Source organism: Nansenia antarctica, assembly GCF_963989245.1.
Source record: "Nansenia antarctica genome assembly, chromosome: 13".
NCBI lineage: Eukaryota > Metazoa > Chordata > Actinopteri > Argentiniformes > Microstomatidae > Nansenia > Nansenia antarctica.
Window position 1 is genome coordinate 12162350 of NC_137683.1, and position 19451 is coordinate 12181800.

General features: G+C 46.4%; 1 protein-coding gene across 1 annotated transcript; it reads right to left on the reverse strand.

Moving 5' to 3' along the window:
* Positions 1-12409: 12409 nt before the first annotated feature.
* vim (vimentin) lies at positions 12410-19016 on the reverse strand (the record flags this gene model as incomplete). The annotated part of the gene is made up of 9 exons (XM_080544415.1): positions 12410-12451; positions 12657-12739; positions 13303-13346; positions 13740-13960; positions 14413-14538; positions 15095-15256; positions 15749-15844; positions 18030-18090; positions 18679-19016. 9 exons carry the CDS (start codon positions 19014-19016, stop codon positions 12410-12412), a joined length of 1173 nt encoding a protein of 390 aa, XP_080400541.1.
* Positions 19017-19451: the final 435 nt, after the last annotated feature.

The following is a 19451-nucleotide window of genomic DNA, read 5'->3' on the forward strand; positions in this document are numbered from 1 at the left end:
CTGTGTTCGGAATAGCGTACTAGCATACTGCATACTAGCATACTCAATGAGTATATACTGCATACTGCCTACTAAATTCACAATAATAGCAGTGGCGGCTCCTGCCAAATCTCTCAGGGGGGGCAATTGTTGCGTTGATGGTTAAGGTGACACGTTCTGATGACTGACAGCATACAATCCAACAGCTCGTTCTGCACAGTCTTTGACGTTCCCTTGAAGACTGTTGCTGTTTTCAAGTGTTCCTCAAACACTTCATCCATCGATGCCACCAAGTCCACCAGTCCACGAAAAATCCCTGGGTTGCCGGAACCCGAGTCATTTTCATTTTCCCCCCGCAAAGCTACCTCGAACACCCCACAAAACTTCACACACTCAATCGGACGGGAGAGAATATGTCGGTTTTTGTTCACCTCGTCGTTGTGACGACGCACAGCAACCCTGTAGCTCTCATCCAACTGTGTGGCAATGTCGACCCTCCCGAATGCTTGAAGCTTCATGCAACTAGCCATGTGTAGCTTTGACAGGTCATGTTTTTTTGCCTTTTCAGACAAATGGTGCATGTCTGTGACACCTGTACTTGTCCATGCGTCCGCACTCGGATGGAATAACATGCAGGGAAAGCAGAACAACGCATTTGTTACTTCACATCCCGCTAGCCATGTTTTCTTCTCATACCAACCCCTCGTAAATCCTCGGTTATACGATTTTCCAATTTTCCCTGCCTTTGTATAAACTTGCTTTATAATTAAATTTGGTCTGGGTGGTCCTAATTCCTTTACTGTTAATTTCTCCTGGTTGCTACGAAGGCTGAACAGTGTTTCTTTTAAAGATTCAACCGAGTTGTTCAGAACATTACTAGCCATAGCCATGGTGAACGAACGTGATCTGAAATTTAGGTTGGCTAGCTCGTCTAAAGCTACGCCGTATGACATGACGTAAGCACGTACGATTCTTTGTGCATGTCCCAAAACCCCATAGAGAATGCCCGAATGGCCTGAAGTTACCAAAATAGATTTACATGTAAGTCTACGAGAACAGCCTAGTGCAATTTCGAGTAGAGTGAAAGTTGCACTGAAAGGGGCGGGACTTGAAGCTGATTGGAATATACTCCACAGAACACTAGCTGATTGGACTATGATATACTCCACAGAACACTAGCTGATTGCACTATGATATTCAGAAGCAACACTGTCTAGAAGTCATAGAAAAAAAAATCTCTCTCTTCTCCCTTTGGTGGGGCATTGTCCAATTGCCCTAATGAACCAGCCTCCCCTGAATAATAGTATAGTAGTATCCGAAAACCAGCCGACCATTATGCATACTCCATACTGCCTCCCAGAATGCCTCCCAGAATGCATTTCGCCGGGAGCGGCGAATTTAAACCTCCATTTTAAACCTCCATTAGCTAAAATATGTAATTTTGGCTTTACAAGTGTTAACATGTCATTTTATGAAGTTTTAATATGTTTTCAGGCGAGAAAGTAACCACATATATTCCCAAAATGTGTCCAGTTTACCAAAATAACCTGTTTATATATCTGATCTGACGATTTTTTGCGTCTTCTGTTCGCTAGCTGCGTTCGTAAATTCGCCCTGGAAATATGATCAGCACTCATGGAATGCCTCTTGTCCAATCAAATTACCTGGTCCCTTTATGACGTTGCACCCAGTGTGCGCTCCGGCGCTCTCTCTTCTCCCTTCATCCAGGACACCTTGTGCATAGTCTACCCACAAATAGAGTGCTTATATAATAAAGTTCCATGAACAAGAGTGCTCCAGGCACAGGCAGTGTGCGAATTAAATCACGGTGTGCGGGGGAGCCGCACATCATGCGAGGGCGACGCAACGCCACATACCAAGCCTAAACACTGCCCTACACAACACAACGATGCACATAGCCCTTCTCATTATAACACAGCAATCCATAGGCCTACAACACAGCAGAAGCCAAGTCTATAAAAGCGGGTCTTACCTTAACACAGAAGCGACCACAGATAAATAAACATTGTCCACATCCCCTTTTCCTGTCACGTCACATCTCACATATAAAATCATATACGCACGTCCGTGCACTGTGCTCTCATCAATAGTGATGCTTATTTTTGACTGAGCCTTTTTAACATTAACAACAAACAAGGTGGTGAATAATTCCAAACGGCATTTCACATCAAGCACTAGAACCTCCCTACAGTTGTCCGCCGCGTCGCGTGCAGGGCCTCTAGGGAATGGCCTAGGAGGGTGAAAGTTGAAATTGTACAATGTCCCATGAAGGGGAAGGAGTGTGTCAAGTTTGGTGAGTGTGACTCTTTCGCAGCCCGTTCCCTGGGCCCAAACGTACCCCAGCACTTTAATTCAGGCTTTTGGGCCTAGTCTAGTGTGACATTAAAGGTTAAAGGACTTTAGCGTCGCAACCGTAGGTGCCACAGACACGGTTCAGATATTTTCCGACTCGGCTCGGCCACACCGACAGGCCACACCCACTTTGATACAAGCCACTCCCCCTAACTGTCTAAGCCACACCCACTTTGATAAATACATTATATTTATATAGCGCTTTTCCGAGGCTCAAATACCCTGACAATATGGGGAAAATGGGAAAGTGCTGTGTCCCTTGTTGTATGAATAGATCCGACCGGTCTCAAAATGTAGCCTATAATTAATGCAAGTGCAATCGGGCTAACGTTACTCATTCTCGCAGTTCCAAATGAATGAACGTTGAAGCGCACTGCCGTCGGGTTGTAAAATAGCCTAGTTTGATAGGCCTATTGACAGCGAATAAAACAGTGAAGATGACAATTGTTTCTGCTGTTGTATTAAAATCTGTTCTCCGTTGGTTGTATCTCAAAATGTGGCCTATTAAAATCTGTTCTCCGTTGGTTGTATCTCAAAATGTGGCCTATTAAAATCTGTTCTCCATTGGTTGTATCTCAAAATGATGTGGCCTAACTAATGATGTGGCCTAACTAATTAATGCAAGTGCAGCCAGGGGCGTGTCCAGGGGGTGGGGTAGCACGTGCCACCCCTGAAATCTGATTGGCCACCCCAGGGGGTGGGGTAGCACGTGCCACCCCTGAAATCTGATTGGCCACCCCAGGTGCCACCCCCCTGATTGATTGGCACACAGCTGACATGATGTATATAATTTGATGTAAAGAACTCTCAAAAAACACATACGAAATATTGTTTTAAAGTACAATAAAGCTTTATTTCTTTTAAGAACGTGTAGAGTGCATCTCCAGCAGTGCGATATCTGTAAACATACTATCTGTAGACTCTCCGCTCAGGGTTGCCAGATGGGATTGACAATTTCGAGCCTAACCAGTCTAAAAACAGCTAAATCCACAAAAAACAGCCCATCTGGCAACCCTGTCTCCGCTGCTTCAAACTCTTCCACCGACACTCGAATGGAATACACTCATGACCAAATGTAATACGCTGCGCTCAAATGTAATACACATGCTCAATGGAATACACTCGTGACCAAATGTAATACACATGCTCAATGGAATACACTCATGACCAAATGTAATACGCTGCGCTCAAATGTAATACACATTGATTTTATTTTGGCCCAAATATGCCATATTTTTGCATTGTATTTAGTGTTACACGTGTATTGCATTCCGATGTGTGTATTGCATTCCGATGTGTGTATTGCATTTAAATTTGGCACGATCCACCCTCCATAGAGTTAGGTACGCTTAAAATAGCTTACAACGGCTACTAGCATAAAGAAATGTCTGATTGTTGCGTGTTCGGTTGTCAGAATCGATATTCCACGACTATCGGACTCAAGTTCTACCGAATTCCATCAGGATCAGACCATTTCAGAGCAACAGGCGGCGTCAACTGGACTGAGGACAAGATTTTAAAAAAATGCTTGTGCATGTGCCGCCCATTTTATATCAGGTAAAGTATTGTAGCAACCGTGTAATATGTTCATTAATGTTGCAATTAATGCTCAGAAATTCAATGTTAGCACTGTTACTGTGAGCTGTGTTGTGTGCAAATGCATTCCTGTGATTGGTGGAGGTCACGGGGGGGGGGGGGGGGGGCGGGTGTTGCGTTGAGGAAAGGAGAGCGTGTGTGGTGGCCTGGGATAACCCGTCGGATGTCGCTGGCGTTCGTTCGTGGCAAAGAGCAAATATAGATGGAAATCGCGATTTTGGCGATTTTGATATTATGTGGTATTCTAGTACTTTGAACTCCATACTACATTATGGTGAATAAACATTTTAAGAAAACAAAAGAGAAAGTACTTATTTTGATGTTTTTGTGGTGGGTAGTTTGCTAGCGAAACAACATCACGTTGAACGCGTCTCATTTTCAGTTAAGCAACGCACGCACACATGAGCGAAAGGAGAGACGATACTTCCACCTGTGTTATTGCCAGTTTACTGATGCTCACAATAAGCATAAAGTAATAAAATCTTAACTAGAAGACACACAAATGGATCTGTCCCTCGCATACCGACGAGGCGAGCAGACTACCACCGCATCACAAGCAGACAAACGAGACCGGCCGATCTGCATAGGCTCCTCCCCCGACCCGGAGGAGAAAGGGGAGGATTTCTCCCTTTTCACTTTTTTTGACATGCTACATTAAAATGCTCATAACTTTTTAAAATAAAGGGCTATCTCAGTCATTCAACCAGTTATGAATAGCTGAGAACTTCTAATTTATGGAAATATTAAAAAATGAAAATGTCAAAATGCCACCATGTGAAGGGTTTTCCCAGGCCACCACACAATTAGTTTGCACCGGAAGAGGAAATAGATAGACTGTTCTAATGTTTACACCTGCTTCGCCCTGCTCAGGACTTGTTTAATTATTGTCATTTCATTAAAGCAAATGAACAAATGGAATATTGTTCTTATTTATAATTAAACAACGTGATGCAGTCAAGCAGACACATCCAGCAAAGAGGAAGACGCATGTATTCGCAGACGACTCTCGCGGACGACTCACACGGACATCGGCAAATAACGCCACCCCGGAATCTGTAAGCAAATGGAATATTGTTCTTATTTAGAATCTATGTCATGGTATTTGATGTACTGTAGTGTACATGACCACAGATTGCGTAGTTGTAGGCATCTAGTGATTTATATGCTCTCAATTTCTCACGGGCCTACACGCTAGGCAATGCAAACTTGAATGGCCAGGTAATGGATTGGAACAATATCTCGTTAACTCCGACCACTCCCCCAGATTTGTTTGTTTAAAGAATAAATATATTAACGCTTTATTAATGCAAGTGCAATCGGGCTAATGTTACTCATTCTCGCAGTTCCAAATGAATGAACGTTGAAGCGCTTGTATCTCAAAATGTGGCGTAACTAATTAATGCAAGTGCAGCCCGGCCCGACAGCCCGGCCCGAGGACATAACAGGCGCACCCCTGCGCTTTCAGAGCTCGTTTTCTCGTCGGAATTCGACGTTTGGAGACGAACGACAGACGTCGAATACTGACGGCTTCCGTGTGAGACCAGGTTGGTGTGTGAGTGAGGGAGAGTGAGAGGGAGTGCTTTTGTGAGCCCGCATGTATGATGTGTCTCTTTCTGGTACCCCAATAATCTTTTTTGCCCTAGCAGGATCCGGGTCTCGTATCCTTCTCACCTTTTTCACCCCGACCTGTTTTCATGCCTGCTATATTTTCAGACTTGGCAGGATGTCTCAGTCCCAAAATACAAACAGGAATGTTATTCAAAAACAGGGTCAGAGGGATAACATTACCAGGAGACTGAGCTCTTGATCCAGCTTACTTCTGATTGGTGCAAAGGCACACAAGGTGAGGGTGTGAGGGAATTCAACTGCATTATCTAGTTTCTATATACACTCTAAGCTTGCTGTACTGTATGTACACCTCTACTAGTAATACAACCATTCATTTTCAACTATGATGATTACCTTCCAAACTCAGTGATACAATGGTGAGCTTCATAAGGTTCTATCTCCGTTTCGGGTAGTTCAGAGATATTGAGCGTCAAAGTTTTTACATTCCATTATGTTTTGTGAGATGGAACCTTTGTATTTTATGAATTACTAACTCAAAAATTTCAACATTTTAAAAATAACACCACACAGGCATTAATAAACACCTAATGGATCAGATTATGTAGAAAACTCAATGTTGGCAAAAATGGAAATAGAACCATATCATTCTAACGTCACAAATGGTTAAACTCTCAACCAAGCTTGGTTTCTTTTTCTTGATGCTGCCAGAGGCTAGGGCTCAGAGCAGAGTTTGGGAGGCAGCCATGGTTGTATGAGTCAGCAGTGCCTGAGACTACCCTGTCACTTTCTCCGTGAGGGAGAGGAGTCATCGGCAGGGGAAACAGGCTCAGAGTGTTAAGTCAAGGGTTACCTTATAACACATAATATGCTGCTTCTTCAGCTATACAGTATGTGAAGAACATGAATGTGACTACTCGTGACGTTCGAATTATAAGGTTCTATCTCCATTTATGTCAAAATTGAGTTTTTTTACATAATCTGATCCATTAGGTGTTTATTAATGCCTGTGTGGTGTTATTTTTAAAATGTTGACATTTTTTTGTTAGTCATTAATCAAATACAAAGGTTCCATCTCACAAAACACAATGGAATGTAAAAACGTTGACGCTCAATATCTCTGAACTACCCTAAACGGAGAGAGTACCGTATAATTCTAATGTCACGTACTGCATGCACACATATTGTGGTGGCCTGGGAAAACCCGTCGGATGTCGCTGGCGTTCGTTTGTGGCAAAGAGCAAAAATAGATGGAAATGTCCTATTTCGGCGATTTTGATATTATGTGGTATTCTAGTACTTTGAACTCCATACTACATTATGGTGAATAAACATTTTGAGAAAACAAAAGTGAAAGTACTTATTTTTATGTTTTTGTGGTGGGTAGTTTGCTAGCGAAACAACGTCACGTTGAACGTGTCTCATTCTCAGTTAAGCAACGCACGCACACATGAGCGAAAGGAGAGACGATACTTCCACCTGTGTTATTGCCAGTTTACTGATGCTCACAATAAGCATAAAGTAATACAATTGTTACGTCTGTGTTTACGACAGGTTGGGCTTTACGACATGTGCCGTATTACGTTTTGTGTTACACGTGTGTTTGATTAAATGGAGTTGCAAGCTCCGACTACAAGCTCTGAGTTCGACTCCGTTATTGAACATAACATTGGCGACGAGCGATGGCTGATTGTTCTCTACCAACACCCCCTCCTTTCCTAGCAGTCCCGGCAGAACCACCGATTCCGTGGGGCCGCTGGATTTCCTCTTTCGAAACATACATCCTAGCTGCCGGTTTGGAGGATGTATCAGACAAGAGGAAATATGCGTTGTTGCGGCACTGCCTGGGAGCGGAGGGTCAGCGCGTGTTTGAAACTCTTGGCCCTGCGGCGAGATACACAGACGCTGTGGAACTATTGAAGCAACACTTCGCCCCTCCACAAAGCGCTCTTCTCCGCCGCGTCATATTCGGACGAAGACACCAACGAACAGGTGAGACAGTGACACAGAATGTGGCTGATCTGCGGGGTTTGGCGAGCGTATGCAAGTTCGGGACATTACAGAACGAAATGATAAGAGACCAACTCATCTTACACACGAACTGTGACAAGATTAGGGAAAAACTGTTACTGGAAAATGATGAACTTACATTATCAGCAGCTCTGAACATGGCGGTCCAGGTTGAAACAGCTTTAGAATGTGCAGTTAGTTTTTCAGCCTCTCCCAGCTCACCGGCAGAGGGCGCGCACAGCCTACAGGTGCCCCTCCTCCACGTGAGTGCAACCAGCGGCGGGGAGAGCATTTTACTGGCCTCTCGGTCACGCGACCAGCCACACCAGCCGTGTGGGAATTGCGGCTCTTCTGCACACAATTCAAGAGCTCAGACATGCCCAGCCCGTGGTAAAACCTGCTCCAACTGCGGGAGACTAAACCACTTTCACAAGGTCTGCAGGTCTGCCCCAGCTAGAGCTTCCCAGTCACCTACCACAGTCATCCATAATGTCAGCTCAGGACGAGCGCCATTCAAAACATGCTCGTTGATGGTTGGTGATGTCACTCTGCCGCTCCTCCTAGACACTGGAGCCACAGTGTCCCTTGTGAACTTGACGACCTATACACAGTTCTTCTCCCATGTGCCCCTGGGGTTGCCCTCCACCACCCTGCGTGGCTATGCCAACTCTAAGATTGACATTGTGGGCTCTTTTCAGCTGCCTGTGAAGTACGGGGAGAGGACACTGCCGGCTTTCAGGTTCAACGTTGCACGCCACGGGACCAACTTGTTAGGCCTTGACCTGTTCAACGCCCTCGGTTTCACCCTGCTAGACACAGCTGGCTCAGAGATTCACACCGTTTCCATCCCCTGGCAGCAACAGTGGCCTGCGCTGTTCAGCGGTGTAGGCTGCCTCGACACTTTTGCCCACCAGCCTCTGTTAGATCCTACAGTGATGCCTGTTATACAGCCCTCCGCCGCTCCCCCCTGGCTCTCCGCGATGACATCTCCTCTCAACTACAGAGCATGCTCGATAGCGACATAATTGAGCAGGTGAATGCATCGCCTTGGATCTCCAACCTGGTGGTGGCGAAGAAGAAGTCTGGGGGGCTGCGCATCTGCGTGGATCTGAGAGCGGTAAACAAGGCCATCATCCCTGACAAATACCCCTTGCCAACGATAGAGGAGCTCACCGCCCAGTTCTACGGGTCCAGCGTGTTCTCTAAACTGGACCTCCGTCAGGGTTACCTCCAAGTGCCACTACACCCCGAGAGCCGCAACCTCACAGCGTTCATCACTCACAGAGGGGTTTTCCGCTACAAACGCATGGCTTTCGGTTTAAGCTCCGCCCCCAGCTGCTTCCAAAAGATCATGGCCTCCATCTTCGCTGGGATCCCAGGTGTGGCCATCTATCTTGATGACATCGTGGTTCACGGGGCCACCGTCGAGAGCCACAACGAGCGTCTCCACAGTGTGTTCAGTGCATTGGCCAAGCATCACCTCACACTCAATGGTGAGAAGTGTGTATTCGCCGCCCCAGCCATTGACTTTGTGGGGTTCCGCCTCTCAGCTGATGGCACGTACCCGCTGCACTCGAACACCGAGGCCATCCATCATGTCCCGGAGCCCACCACAGCCGCTCAGGTGGCCTCCTTTCTAGGCATGACGGCGTACTACCTCCGTTTCCTGCCACAGTACTCGGCCACAACCACACCGCTGCGGAAGCTGTTGAAGCATGACGAGCCCTGGCTCTGGACGTCTGCCTGCTCAGACGCCGTACGCCTCCTGAAGGCCCAACTCACCTCACCACCGGTCCTGGCGCATTTCGACCTGGCCAGCCCCACTCTTGTCACGTGCGACGCCTCTGCCACAGCCATTGGTGCGGTGATGTCCCAGCTGCAAGGGGGGGTGGAGAGACCGATCGCCTTCGCCTCCCGTGCTCTCAGCCCCACGGAACAGAAGTACTCGGTGGGGGAGCGGGAGGCCCTAGCATGCCTCTGGGCATGTGAGCGCTGGCACATGTACCTCTATGGACGGCTATTCACACTGAGGACAGACCACCAGGCCCTCATCACCCTCCTGGCCACGTCTGGCACCGGTCACAAGCCACTCCGCCTCCACCGCTGGGCCGACCGCCTGCAACAGTACAACTATCGGCTACAGTTCACGCCAGGACGAGACAACGTGGTAGCCGACTTGCTATCACGCGCAATCCCCAGCCCACCCACAGCCCCAACCTTGACCCCCGGACTGGACCAGGCTGAGCATGACCTCGTCCAGCTCCTCCACACACCCCTTCAGGAGACGGTGTCGCTGAAGGAGCTCCGGGATGCCTCAGCCGATGACCCCACCCTCTCTACACTCTCAACCTACATCACGCAGGGGTGGCCGGTAAGAGTACCTGACGAGCTACTCACTTACTCCAGGATCAGGGAGGAGTTGTCGGTTTGGAATGACACCTGTGTCGCTCGCGGGTTCTGCACTGTGGTCCCAGGTGTCCTTCGGGCGCGTATCCTTGCTATGGCGCACGAGGGTCACCTGGGCATAGTCAGGCTCAAACAGCGCTGTCGTGAGGTTGTGTGGTGGCCAGGCATCGACAGGGAACTCGAAACCCTGGTCAAGGATTGCACTGCCTGTCTCCTTAGTGGTAAGACCAGGGCTCCAGCTCCACCCCCGCCCATGCAGCCGTTGGACTGGCCATCTCAACCCTGGGAGCACCTGCAACTGGATATCTGCGGCGAGCTGCATGGGGTACCACATCACCAGCGTTTTCTCGTTGTGACCTACGACCTCCACTCTAAGTGGCCAGAGGTGACACCTGTGGGCTCGGTCACAGCAAAGGTGCTGATCGGCATTCTCGACGCTCTGTTTGCGCGTTGGGGCCTGCCCAAGAGGATCACGACTGACAACGGTCCTCAAATGGTTTCCCATGAACTGTCCTCCTATCTAGTGGGTAAAGGGATCCACCACATCCGCACAGCGTTCTACCACCCTGCTGCGAACGGGGGGGTGGAACGGCTGAACCAAACACTGAAGAATGGCATCAGGGCCCACCTGGCACAAGGGTGCACGCTCACCACCAGCCTCCTCCAGACGCTGTTGCATTATCGGGCCACGCGACACGCCACTACAGGAGTCTCCCCAGCCTCCCTCATGCTGGGGCGGCAGCTCCAGCTGCCTCTCGATAGGCTCCGCCCTACACTAGCTCAGCTCCCGGTCCATCCAGTTCAAGCCACAGTCACCAAACACCAGCGCTTGATGAAGGATCGTTTCGACAGGGCCAGACGTGCTAGGCCACCTGTCATCGCTGTGTCGGACTGGGTCAGGATCCGACGACCTCATCGGGACAACAAACTCCAGTCGTTTTGGTCTGACCCTGTCCAGGTCAGCAAACAGCTTGGCCCGGCCTCGTTTAGGCTCGCCGACGGCACTCGCTGGCATGCTACCCGCCTGCGTAAGGTGCAGCCTCCCCCTGGCCCAGCGCTGAGTGTGGCCTCTTCCACAGTCTTGCCAGCCGCACGGTTGGATGAAGCAGCAACCCCGGCCTACCAGGCTCAGCCCCAAGGCGTGGAGCCACCACCAGTGGCTGTGGCTGCACCAGAGCCACGTCTGGTTCGAGCACGCAACAGGCCCGAGCACTTGCGTGATTACATGACTGAGTATCACACCTAGGTTGTGTGAGGGGGGGGGAAATGTTACGTCTGTGTTTACGACAGGTTGGGCTTTACGACATGTGCCGTATTACGTTTTGTGTTACACGTGTGTTTGATTAAATGGAGTTGCAAGCTCCGACTACAAGCTCTGAGTTCGACTCCGTTATTGAACATAACAACAATCTTAACTAGAAGACACACAAATGGATCTGTCCCTCGCATACCGACGAGGCGAGCAGACTAACACCGCATCACAAGCAGACAAACGAGACCGGCCGATCTGCATAGGCTCCTCCCCCGACCCGGAGGAGAAAGGTGTCGGGGGCAGCATTTCTCACCTTTCACTTTTTTTGACATGATACATTAAAATGCTCATAACTTTTTAAAATAAAGGGCTATCTCAGTCATTCAACCAGTTATGAATAGCTGAGAACTTCTAATTTATGGAAATATTAAAAAATGAAAATGTCAAAATGCCACCATGTGAAGGGTTTTCCCAGGGCACCACACGTATATTAACCTCACTGCACTTCCACCACCCAGCCCTACCTTTCAGTGAAAAGTCAGCTCAGATGTTACAGTACCCAGGGGGAAAGGATCTAACAGAACCAGAGTTATTTTAAAGTGGAATGCAGGGTTTGGAAGCTAGTCAAAGGGACTTAATCATTTTCACACTTCACTCCATTTGGCAGATGGTATGAAAAAAATCGTATACTGTCTTCTCAGAGTACAAGATATGAATATGACCCAAACTCATACATAGTACCTCAGATGAACCAAACTCATAAAATAATGCACGAGTAAACACCTGCATTTTTTTTGAAAGATTTATTGACTTACAGAAGCATTGACAGTTTGGTGTTGGTCTTGTTGTGTAGTGTACACAAAACAGTGCGTCAGTCTTTTTCATGATTTGGTAAATAACAATAGAAAACATAGCAGCTATTGCTCAAAGTGTTGCTGTGGTCTTACATGTTGAGTGTAAACTAGAGACTTTCTAGTAAATAGAAACATTCAGTAAAGCAGTTTTCTTTCTACTGTACCCAGCACAATCCTAGCAAGCACAACCCTAACGTGTCTAAAAGGCACTTTTAAAGCTGTTTTGTTGTTTGTTTGTGTGTTTTTGTTTAGTTTACTCTCACAAAAAGAAAACAAAAATATCCCAATTTCTTCACCTTATCCCTTAACAATTAATTGTTATTACATTAACCCCCCACACACCCCTTCTCCTTCATCTTGTAATGCTGGAAGTTCACTCCAGGTCGTCATGGTTCTTGGTGGACTCATTGATCACCTGTGTGTGTATGTGTGGAGGGGAGTTCATAGTTAATAGTTAATAGATAATAGTGCATTTAGAGGACATCAAAAGCTCAGGTCTTTCTATATCAAAGCAGAAGGTGGGATGGATAGACTATGCAAACCTCAGCCTTTGCTAGTGCCTTACTTCCTGTCCGTGTGTACTTCATTATATGGGCTCATAATGGTTATACTGTGCTTACATGGCCATCTCTCGTCTCAATGGTCTTGATCACAACCTTCTTCGACAAGTTGTCAATCATCGGTCTAGTCTCCATCATGGTTTCTATAGTAGAGGAAGACATTGAAATAAGTGCATTTACAAACAAGAAGCTGATAATAATAAATAATGAACAGAATGATGTTATACAGGACCTTTATATTGCGTTATTAACGTTAAATGTTAAGCTGTTCCCGTTTGACATTCCATGACATACTTTCTCCAGGAGAGGCACTTTCAGAGTCTCATCTATAATGAATTTGTTATCAAGGGCTCAGTTGTTTAAGGTTGTATGGGTAGTGGTGGTCTAGTAGATAGTGAGTTGGACTTGTGATCGGAAGGTTGTGAGTTCAAATCCCACCTGAAACCACACCACTACTAGTGTGCCCTTATGTAAGGCACTTAGCCCTCAGTTACTCCAGGGGGAATGCCCCTGTAATTCGTAATTGTAAGTCGCTTTGGATTAAAAGCGTCTGCTAAATGTCAAAATTATTATAAATTAGGTTAGCGTGTGTTCACTGGTTTTACTGGCATTCACATCCTCAAGACTTGCATTGTTTTTCCACACCTAGGAGCCCTGAAGTGTTCTATCGTATTGTGTTCAATAGGGATGGAGAGTGAAAACCTACCTCTCAGGTTGAATGATGCAAAGTTGGGCATTGGAGTGGTAATTCTGGGAGAAAGATAAAGAGAAGGGATGGAGGGATAAAGAAGAGGAAAAGCCTATTAAAGGACTGAGGTTTTCAGAAAGTGGCATGCCAAACTCAGACCCATTAATCTACTTAACAGGCTCTATTATTATGCTTAGCTAGAGTCCAGAGAAGGGCATAAAGATACAACCATTTGGTTAAGCATTATCCTTCTGTCTCTTTGTGTTAAAAAAACACATACAGAAAATATAGAAACTATCTATAAAACACTAGCTGGCAAAACACACATAAAGAATCTCTCTCTCTCTCTCTCTCGCTCTCTCTCTCGCACACACACACACACACACACACACACACACACACACACACACAGCATTACACACTCTACTTCCTCCTCTCCGCTTCCACTCTGTTACCTGCTCTCCTCTCCTTCCAGCAGCTTCCTGTAGGTGGCGATCTCTATGTCCAGGGCCATCTTGACGTTGAGCAGGTCCTGGTACTCTCTCAGGTGGCGGGCCATCTCATCCTTCATGTTGTGGATGTCGTCCTCCATACGGGAGATGGTGTCTTGATAGTTAGCAGCCTCCATGCCATAGCCCTCCTCCAGCTCCCTCATCTGACGGTCCATGGACTCATTCTACAGGACACCAGAGGGCATGAGCATTAGGATAAACAATATAGCTATTCTACTGACACAACAAAATAGTTCCGCCAACTGGACTGTTGCCTAGTAACCTGAACACAAACATCTGCAGGCTAGCTGCTTTGTATTAACGGTCATTTCGGAGTGATACATATAGTTAAAAAGTCCCAGTGCTGTTATACTGTATATCAGCACTCATGGAATGCCTCTTGTGCCAATCAAATTACTTGGTCAGAACTAACTGTTGTATAACACCTGTATACTCTATGATACTCTCTATTTTTGCTCTGGCTTGAAAAATGTAGGTGAGCTACTGAATTTTGGGAATCTCATTCAAGTTTTATTTCATCTGACTCAGCACAGGAGATTCTCTGCCAGATATTCTTCTTCCGTGTTTTTCTCTGAACGAGAGGAAGTGATCATCCTCAGGAACAGGAAGTGCTTACGCTGCCTTTGAGAGCGTCCACCTCACAGGTCAGACCCTGCACCTGACGCCGGTACTCGTTGGCCTCCTGCTTGGACTGACGGATGGAGTCGTTGTTACGGACCGCAGCCTCCGACAGGTCGTTAAACTGAGAGAGGAGGGAGGAAGGGGAGAGAGAAAGAGAGATTTGAGTTATTTAGTGAGTTATTTTTAGATATCCGTTCTAGGGCTAATTCCATAATTAGCTAGTGGCTGGTGTGTGAGCGTGTGAGCTGATAGACAGAGGGGGGAGAGTGAGCAAGACACGAGAAGCGAGACTTGCATGAGAAAACACTTCTCCTGAACTTGGAGCACTCTGCCTTCTTTTCTCACACTGGCTTTGAACCAGGCTGTTTAACTGTTTAACGCAACACACATCATTTGTGTCTCCTTCAAACGCAACCTCAGAACATCAATGAACCTGCCTTTTTTCTTCCTGACATTTCTATAACCCATAAATGTCTCTCTATTCAAAAGATCAAGATGCTTTTTTAAGTGAGTCACTATGCAAACAAATCTTTCGTCATCTACTAATACATTCAGTGTGTGGGCCAGCTGTCCAACTCTCCACTCTAACCCTAACCCTATCTGTTTAAACTGATTTACATACAGACAGACAGGTATGTGGCCAGAGAGGAAATGATCAGACAATGTGAGATCCTGACCTTGGACTTGTACCAGTCCTCAGACTCCTGCATATTCTTGCTGGCCAGGGTCTCGTACTGCAGACGGACATCACGCAGGGCGGCCGTCAGGTCAGGCTTGGCCATATCCATATCAATCTGGATATGCTGGTCCTGCATCTGGATCTGCAGGTCAGTAACCTCCTGCAGAGGAGAAGGAGGGAGGGGTATGGAAGGTTTGGTTACTGGCTAACATCCCAGCTGATATACAACAGTCCCAAAAAGTGTGCTTACTACAATACTATGGTCATACAGTACATTCATTGAGTTGGCTAACTTGAGATATGGTGATTTGATAACGTATTGGTTCAACACCTAAAACATTTTGTTGGTTTTCATACAATAATAATGATCTATTTCTAAATGGGGAAAATTCTCTCTTTCAGTGGTTTGGAAAATGCCAGCCACAGCTTTGATTGGTTTGCCGTTGAACATTCTGTGTTGAGTCCTTCCTCTTCCAGGGTAATTCCCCCCTGCTTCTTCTGAGTGTGTGGAATCACCTTGGCGATAACCCTAGCGGCCTAGCCAATACCCTGATCCTCTCAGAGCTTAGTGACGGGGACATTACGAGGGCTATTGGTGGTTCGGCAGGATGTACAGATGTTAGATGAGGACAACACCGTGTCCCTGAGTCACCTCATTATGTAGCTTCCTGAGGAAGACGATCTCCTCCTGCAAAGACTCCACCTTCCTCTCCAGATCCAGACGGGCTAGGGAGGCATTGTCCACGTCCTACATCACACAAACCAATAATAGAGCACTTGAGTATGTTAGGCTATTGTCCATGATAATATCTCACAAAACATGAAACAGTGGTAGGTGTTTCAATAATATAGAGACGTATATCATACTGTAGTTGTTGAAGCCCCATACCAGAGGCAACGATGCTAAAAAAAATAAACCTTATGAGGGCAGTATGCATTAGAACACTTAAGTCTACTGTATGTGTATTCAGAAGGCCTGCTGTATCAATGCAGTTCATCTTTAAGGGTGATTCAAACCACCAGCCTTTCCTGCTTTGTCTATACAGCAACACCAGAAACAGGAAGAAAGGTAATGACATGAAATCAAGCAGAGATGCAGAGACTTCCTGGATCTAGAATTTCCAGAAAGTTCCAAATATGGTGGCTCTATGTTATTCCATAAGTTGATGGGGGGGGGGGGGATTTGATATTTGCTTTGTATGTTTCCACAAACGACAGCGTTGTATTTGGATTAGACACAATTCCTTGTGTTTGTGTGTGTGTTCACCTAAAAACTTGCATGTGTGTGATCAGAGTGTAAAACTGCTGTGTGTGGCCATTAAAAGACCATCAAGGTCCGATTTCTCTCTCTCTCCTCATCCTCATCTTTCCCAGCATAGGTTTCCTGCCGACACACAGAGCTAACCCGATTGTTGGCCTCCCTATGGATAGTCCGAGTTGCCAGAAGCAGATGTACTTGAACAAACACTGTCCTCATTTTGTCTGCTGCCAACCAGAGGGCCTGAAAGTCAGTGCTCACCGCTCAACCACCCCCCCCCCCCCCCCCCTCCCCTGGTCATGCCCACTCAGACAACAGCTTGCTTTGTCATTTACCCACAATCCCAATGTCCTCATCAGCAGAGAAACAATGGCCTTTGAGAATCAGCTTTCCTGCCATAATTTGGGTGGACAAAGCCGTCCAGTGAGCAGTGTTTAGTACCCTCACGCCTGGCACCTTGACCCACCAGACCAGTCTGTGTGGAGAGCTGCTGTGCACCGCTCTCTGTTCTCAAGGTCTCTGTTCTCTCTCCACAGCCAGGCCTCTTGTCTCCTCTCCTCACATCGTGAGCTTAGAATGATAAGGTTCTATCTCCGTTTAGGGCAGTTCAGAGATATTGAGCGTCAAAGTTTTTACATTCCATTATGTTTTGTGAGATGGAACCTTTATATTTTATTAATTACTAACAAAAACATGTCAACATTTTAAAAATAACACCACACAGGCATTAATAAATACCTAATGGCTCAGATTATGTAACAAACTCAATTTTGACAAAAATGGAGATAGAACCTTATCATTCTAATGTCACGACATCGTATTCTGGCTTTTTGCAACCCAGACCCACTAAGAACCACTCTGGCAATAGCACAGAGGGGGGAAAGTACAATCGCAGCGAAAACAAAAGCGCAATATAGGTGATGGTTGCATCCCAATACAGAGTATCCCCCTCTTTAAAAAAGAAATGGAGTATGTTGTGCATACAATATGGGGGAGCTTGACTGGGTGTCCTGTGATGGGAATATAAAAGTGAACTGCTAGATGCACTGTTGAATATACAGCTATAGCACTGTACTCCTGTGAACACCAGAATACAATGCATAGCTTTCTCTGAAAAGACAAGGTTCTGTCCTATTTTGGGCAAAGTCAATAGACCGGCTCCCCGCATTTCAGCTCTAGCCGCACCCACTCATGACAAGCCTCTTCCATAGGCAATTGGTGCACATACTCACTAAAACATGTACATAAACTATTGTATTTACTGAACGCATTGTTTTATCTTTAGGGTCATTAACTATGTACATCTTGATCTTTCAATAAATACAGGATGCTCCTAAGGAGGCGGAGGAGTAAATCAATGGACCAATAATCACAGAGGTGGGCAGTAACAACCGTCTGAAGACTTCCTCAATGCAATACAACTTCAGGAACAAAACTGCCCAACATAACATGGTTGTCATTTGACTAAAACTGTTGAGTGAAACATTTCTACATGAACCTTGAATCTCTATCTTGGCTAGAATGCAAAGCTATCTACACGAGGCATGAAGTTGGTAAGTATTCAGAGGGGTCTATGCTATTTTGAAGTTGTATTTTCTTTTTCAGAATACTTCTGAAGGTGGATGAATAAGAAGGATTAGATAGGATAAGAAGGATAACTAAAACATAACCATACCTGTCTGAAGCTCTGTAGGTTATGTTCTGCCTCCTCTTTTTGCAGCATCTCATCCTGAAGTCTAAAAATGTTATTGGAGAGTATTACATAATGCATTTCAAGTGCCACACCCATTTAGGGAGAACGTCATTATAAGCAGCCTTCGTCCCACTAACAACACTTTAATGTCTACACCACAAACACTGATCCTTCGATCTTATTATTTATCAGTCTTTGGAACATCTTTGCAAGCTGAGTAAAAGTAAAACATTGTTTTTTTTTTTTCTTCTGAACATGAGGGAAAAGTTAGTCAAATTCAGGAAGTCTACAACAGCCCGATGGAAAGTTGCCATGTGAATGAGCTCATTTTCAGATACTTCGGGATTGCATAATGTTCAGAGCAAAACATGGAGGCTTATATTTTGAACAATAGGTTCAGAACACAAAATGCCTTCCTCAAATCCCTACACGACATCTAATTGGCATCTAATTGGCTTTAATTTAATTGGCTTTAAATCTGGATTTGTTGAATTAATTAATTAATTAATGAATGACGGAAAAAAAGGTATGTGGTTGCTTGGTATTTTTACCCATCGATTCGTTTATCAACTACTGATATTTTTTCCGCTGGTTTTATTGTGAAGAGAAAAAGTTCATGCGTATAACCTACTTCTCTCTGAGCCGTTCGATGTCATCTCCCATGTTGTCCCGGTCCACCTCCACCCGGGCTTTCTCGTTGGTGAGCTGGTCCACCTGTCGTCGTAGTTCCCTCATCTCGTCCTGGTACAGATCCCCGATGCGGGACGTGCCTTTGCCCTTCAGTTGTTCCAGCTCCGCGATCAGGATCTTATTCTGCTGCTCCAGAAAGCGCACCTTGTCGATGTAGCTGGCGAACCGGTCGTTGAGATGCTGCATCTGCGCCTTCTCGTTGGTCCGGTTGGTCTTGAACTCTGTGTTGATGGCGTCCGAGAGGGCAAAGTCCACGGTGTCGGAGGAAAGTCGGGGCATCGGGGCGCTGCTCCGGTGTCTGGTGGTCTTGGAGGCGAAGACGCTCGGCGGCGCGGAGGACACGCTGTAGGACATCCGAGCGGAGCGCACCGGGCTCGAGTACTGGCGGCTGGAGTAGGTGGTGGACCGAGCCATGGCGGGACGCTCTCCTCCGAACATCCTCTTGTAAGAGGACGTCTGCCTGCTGGATGACTGACTGTTGTTCATCATATTGTAATCCTGTTTTAGGTTCCCTGTTTTTACAGCTCTCTCTCTTCAAAGGGTGAAGTGTGAGTGTTCCGCAGACTGGACTTCTTCCACTTGTGCGTGATGTAGTAGGCTACCCTGAACACCGCACACTTACTGCCCCAGCGAGAACTCCGCAGTGGACCAAAGTCGGTTTTATAGTCCACTCCCTTCCCTATGCTAATGACATAACGGTGCACTGAGCCTGAG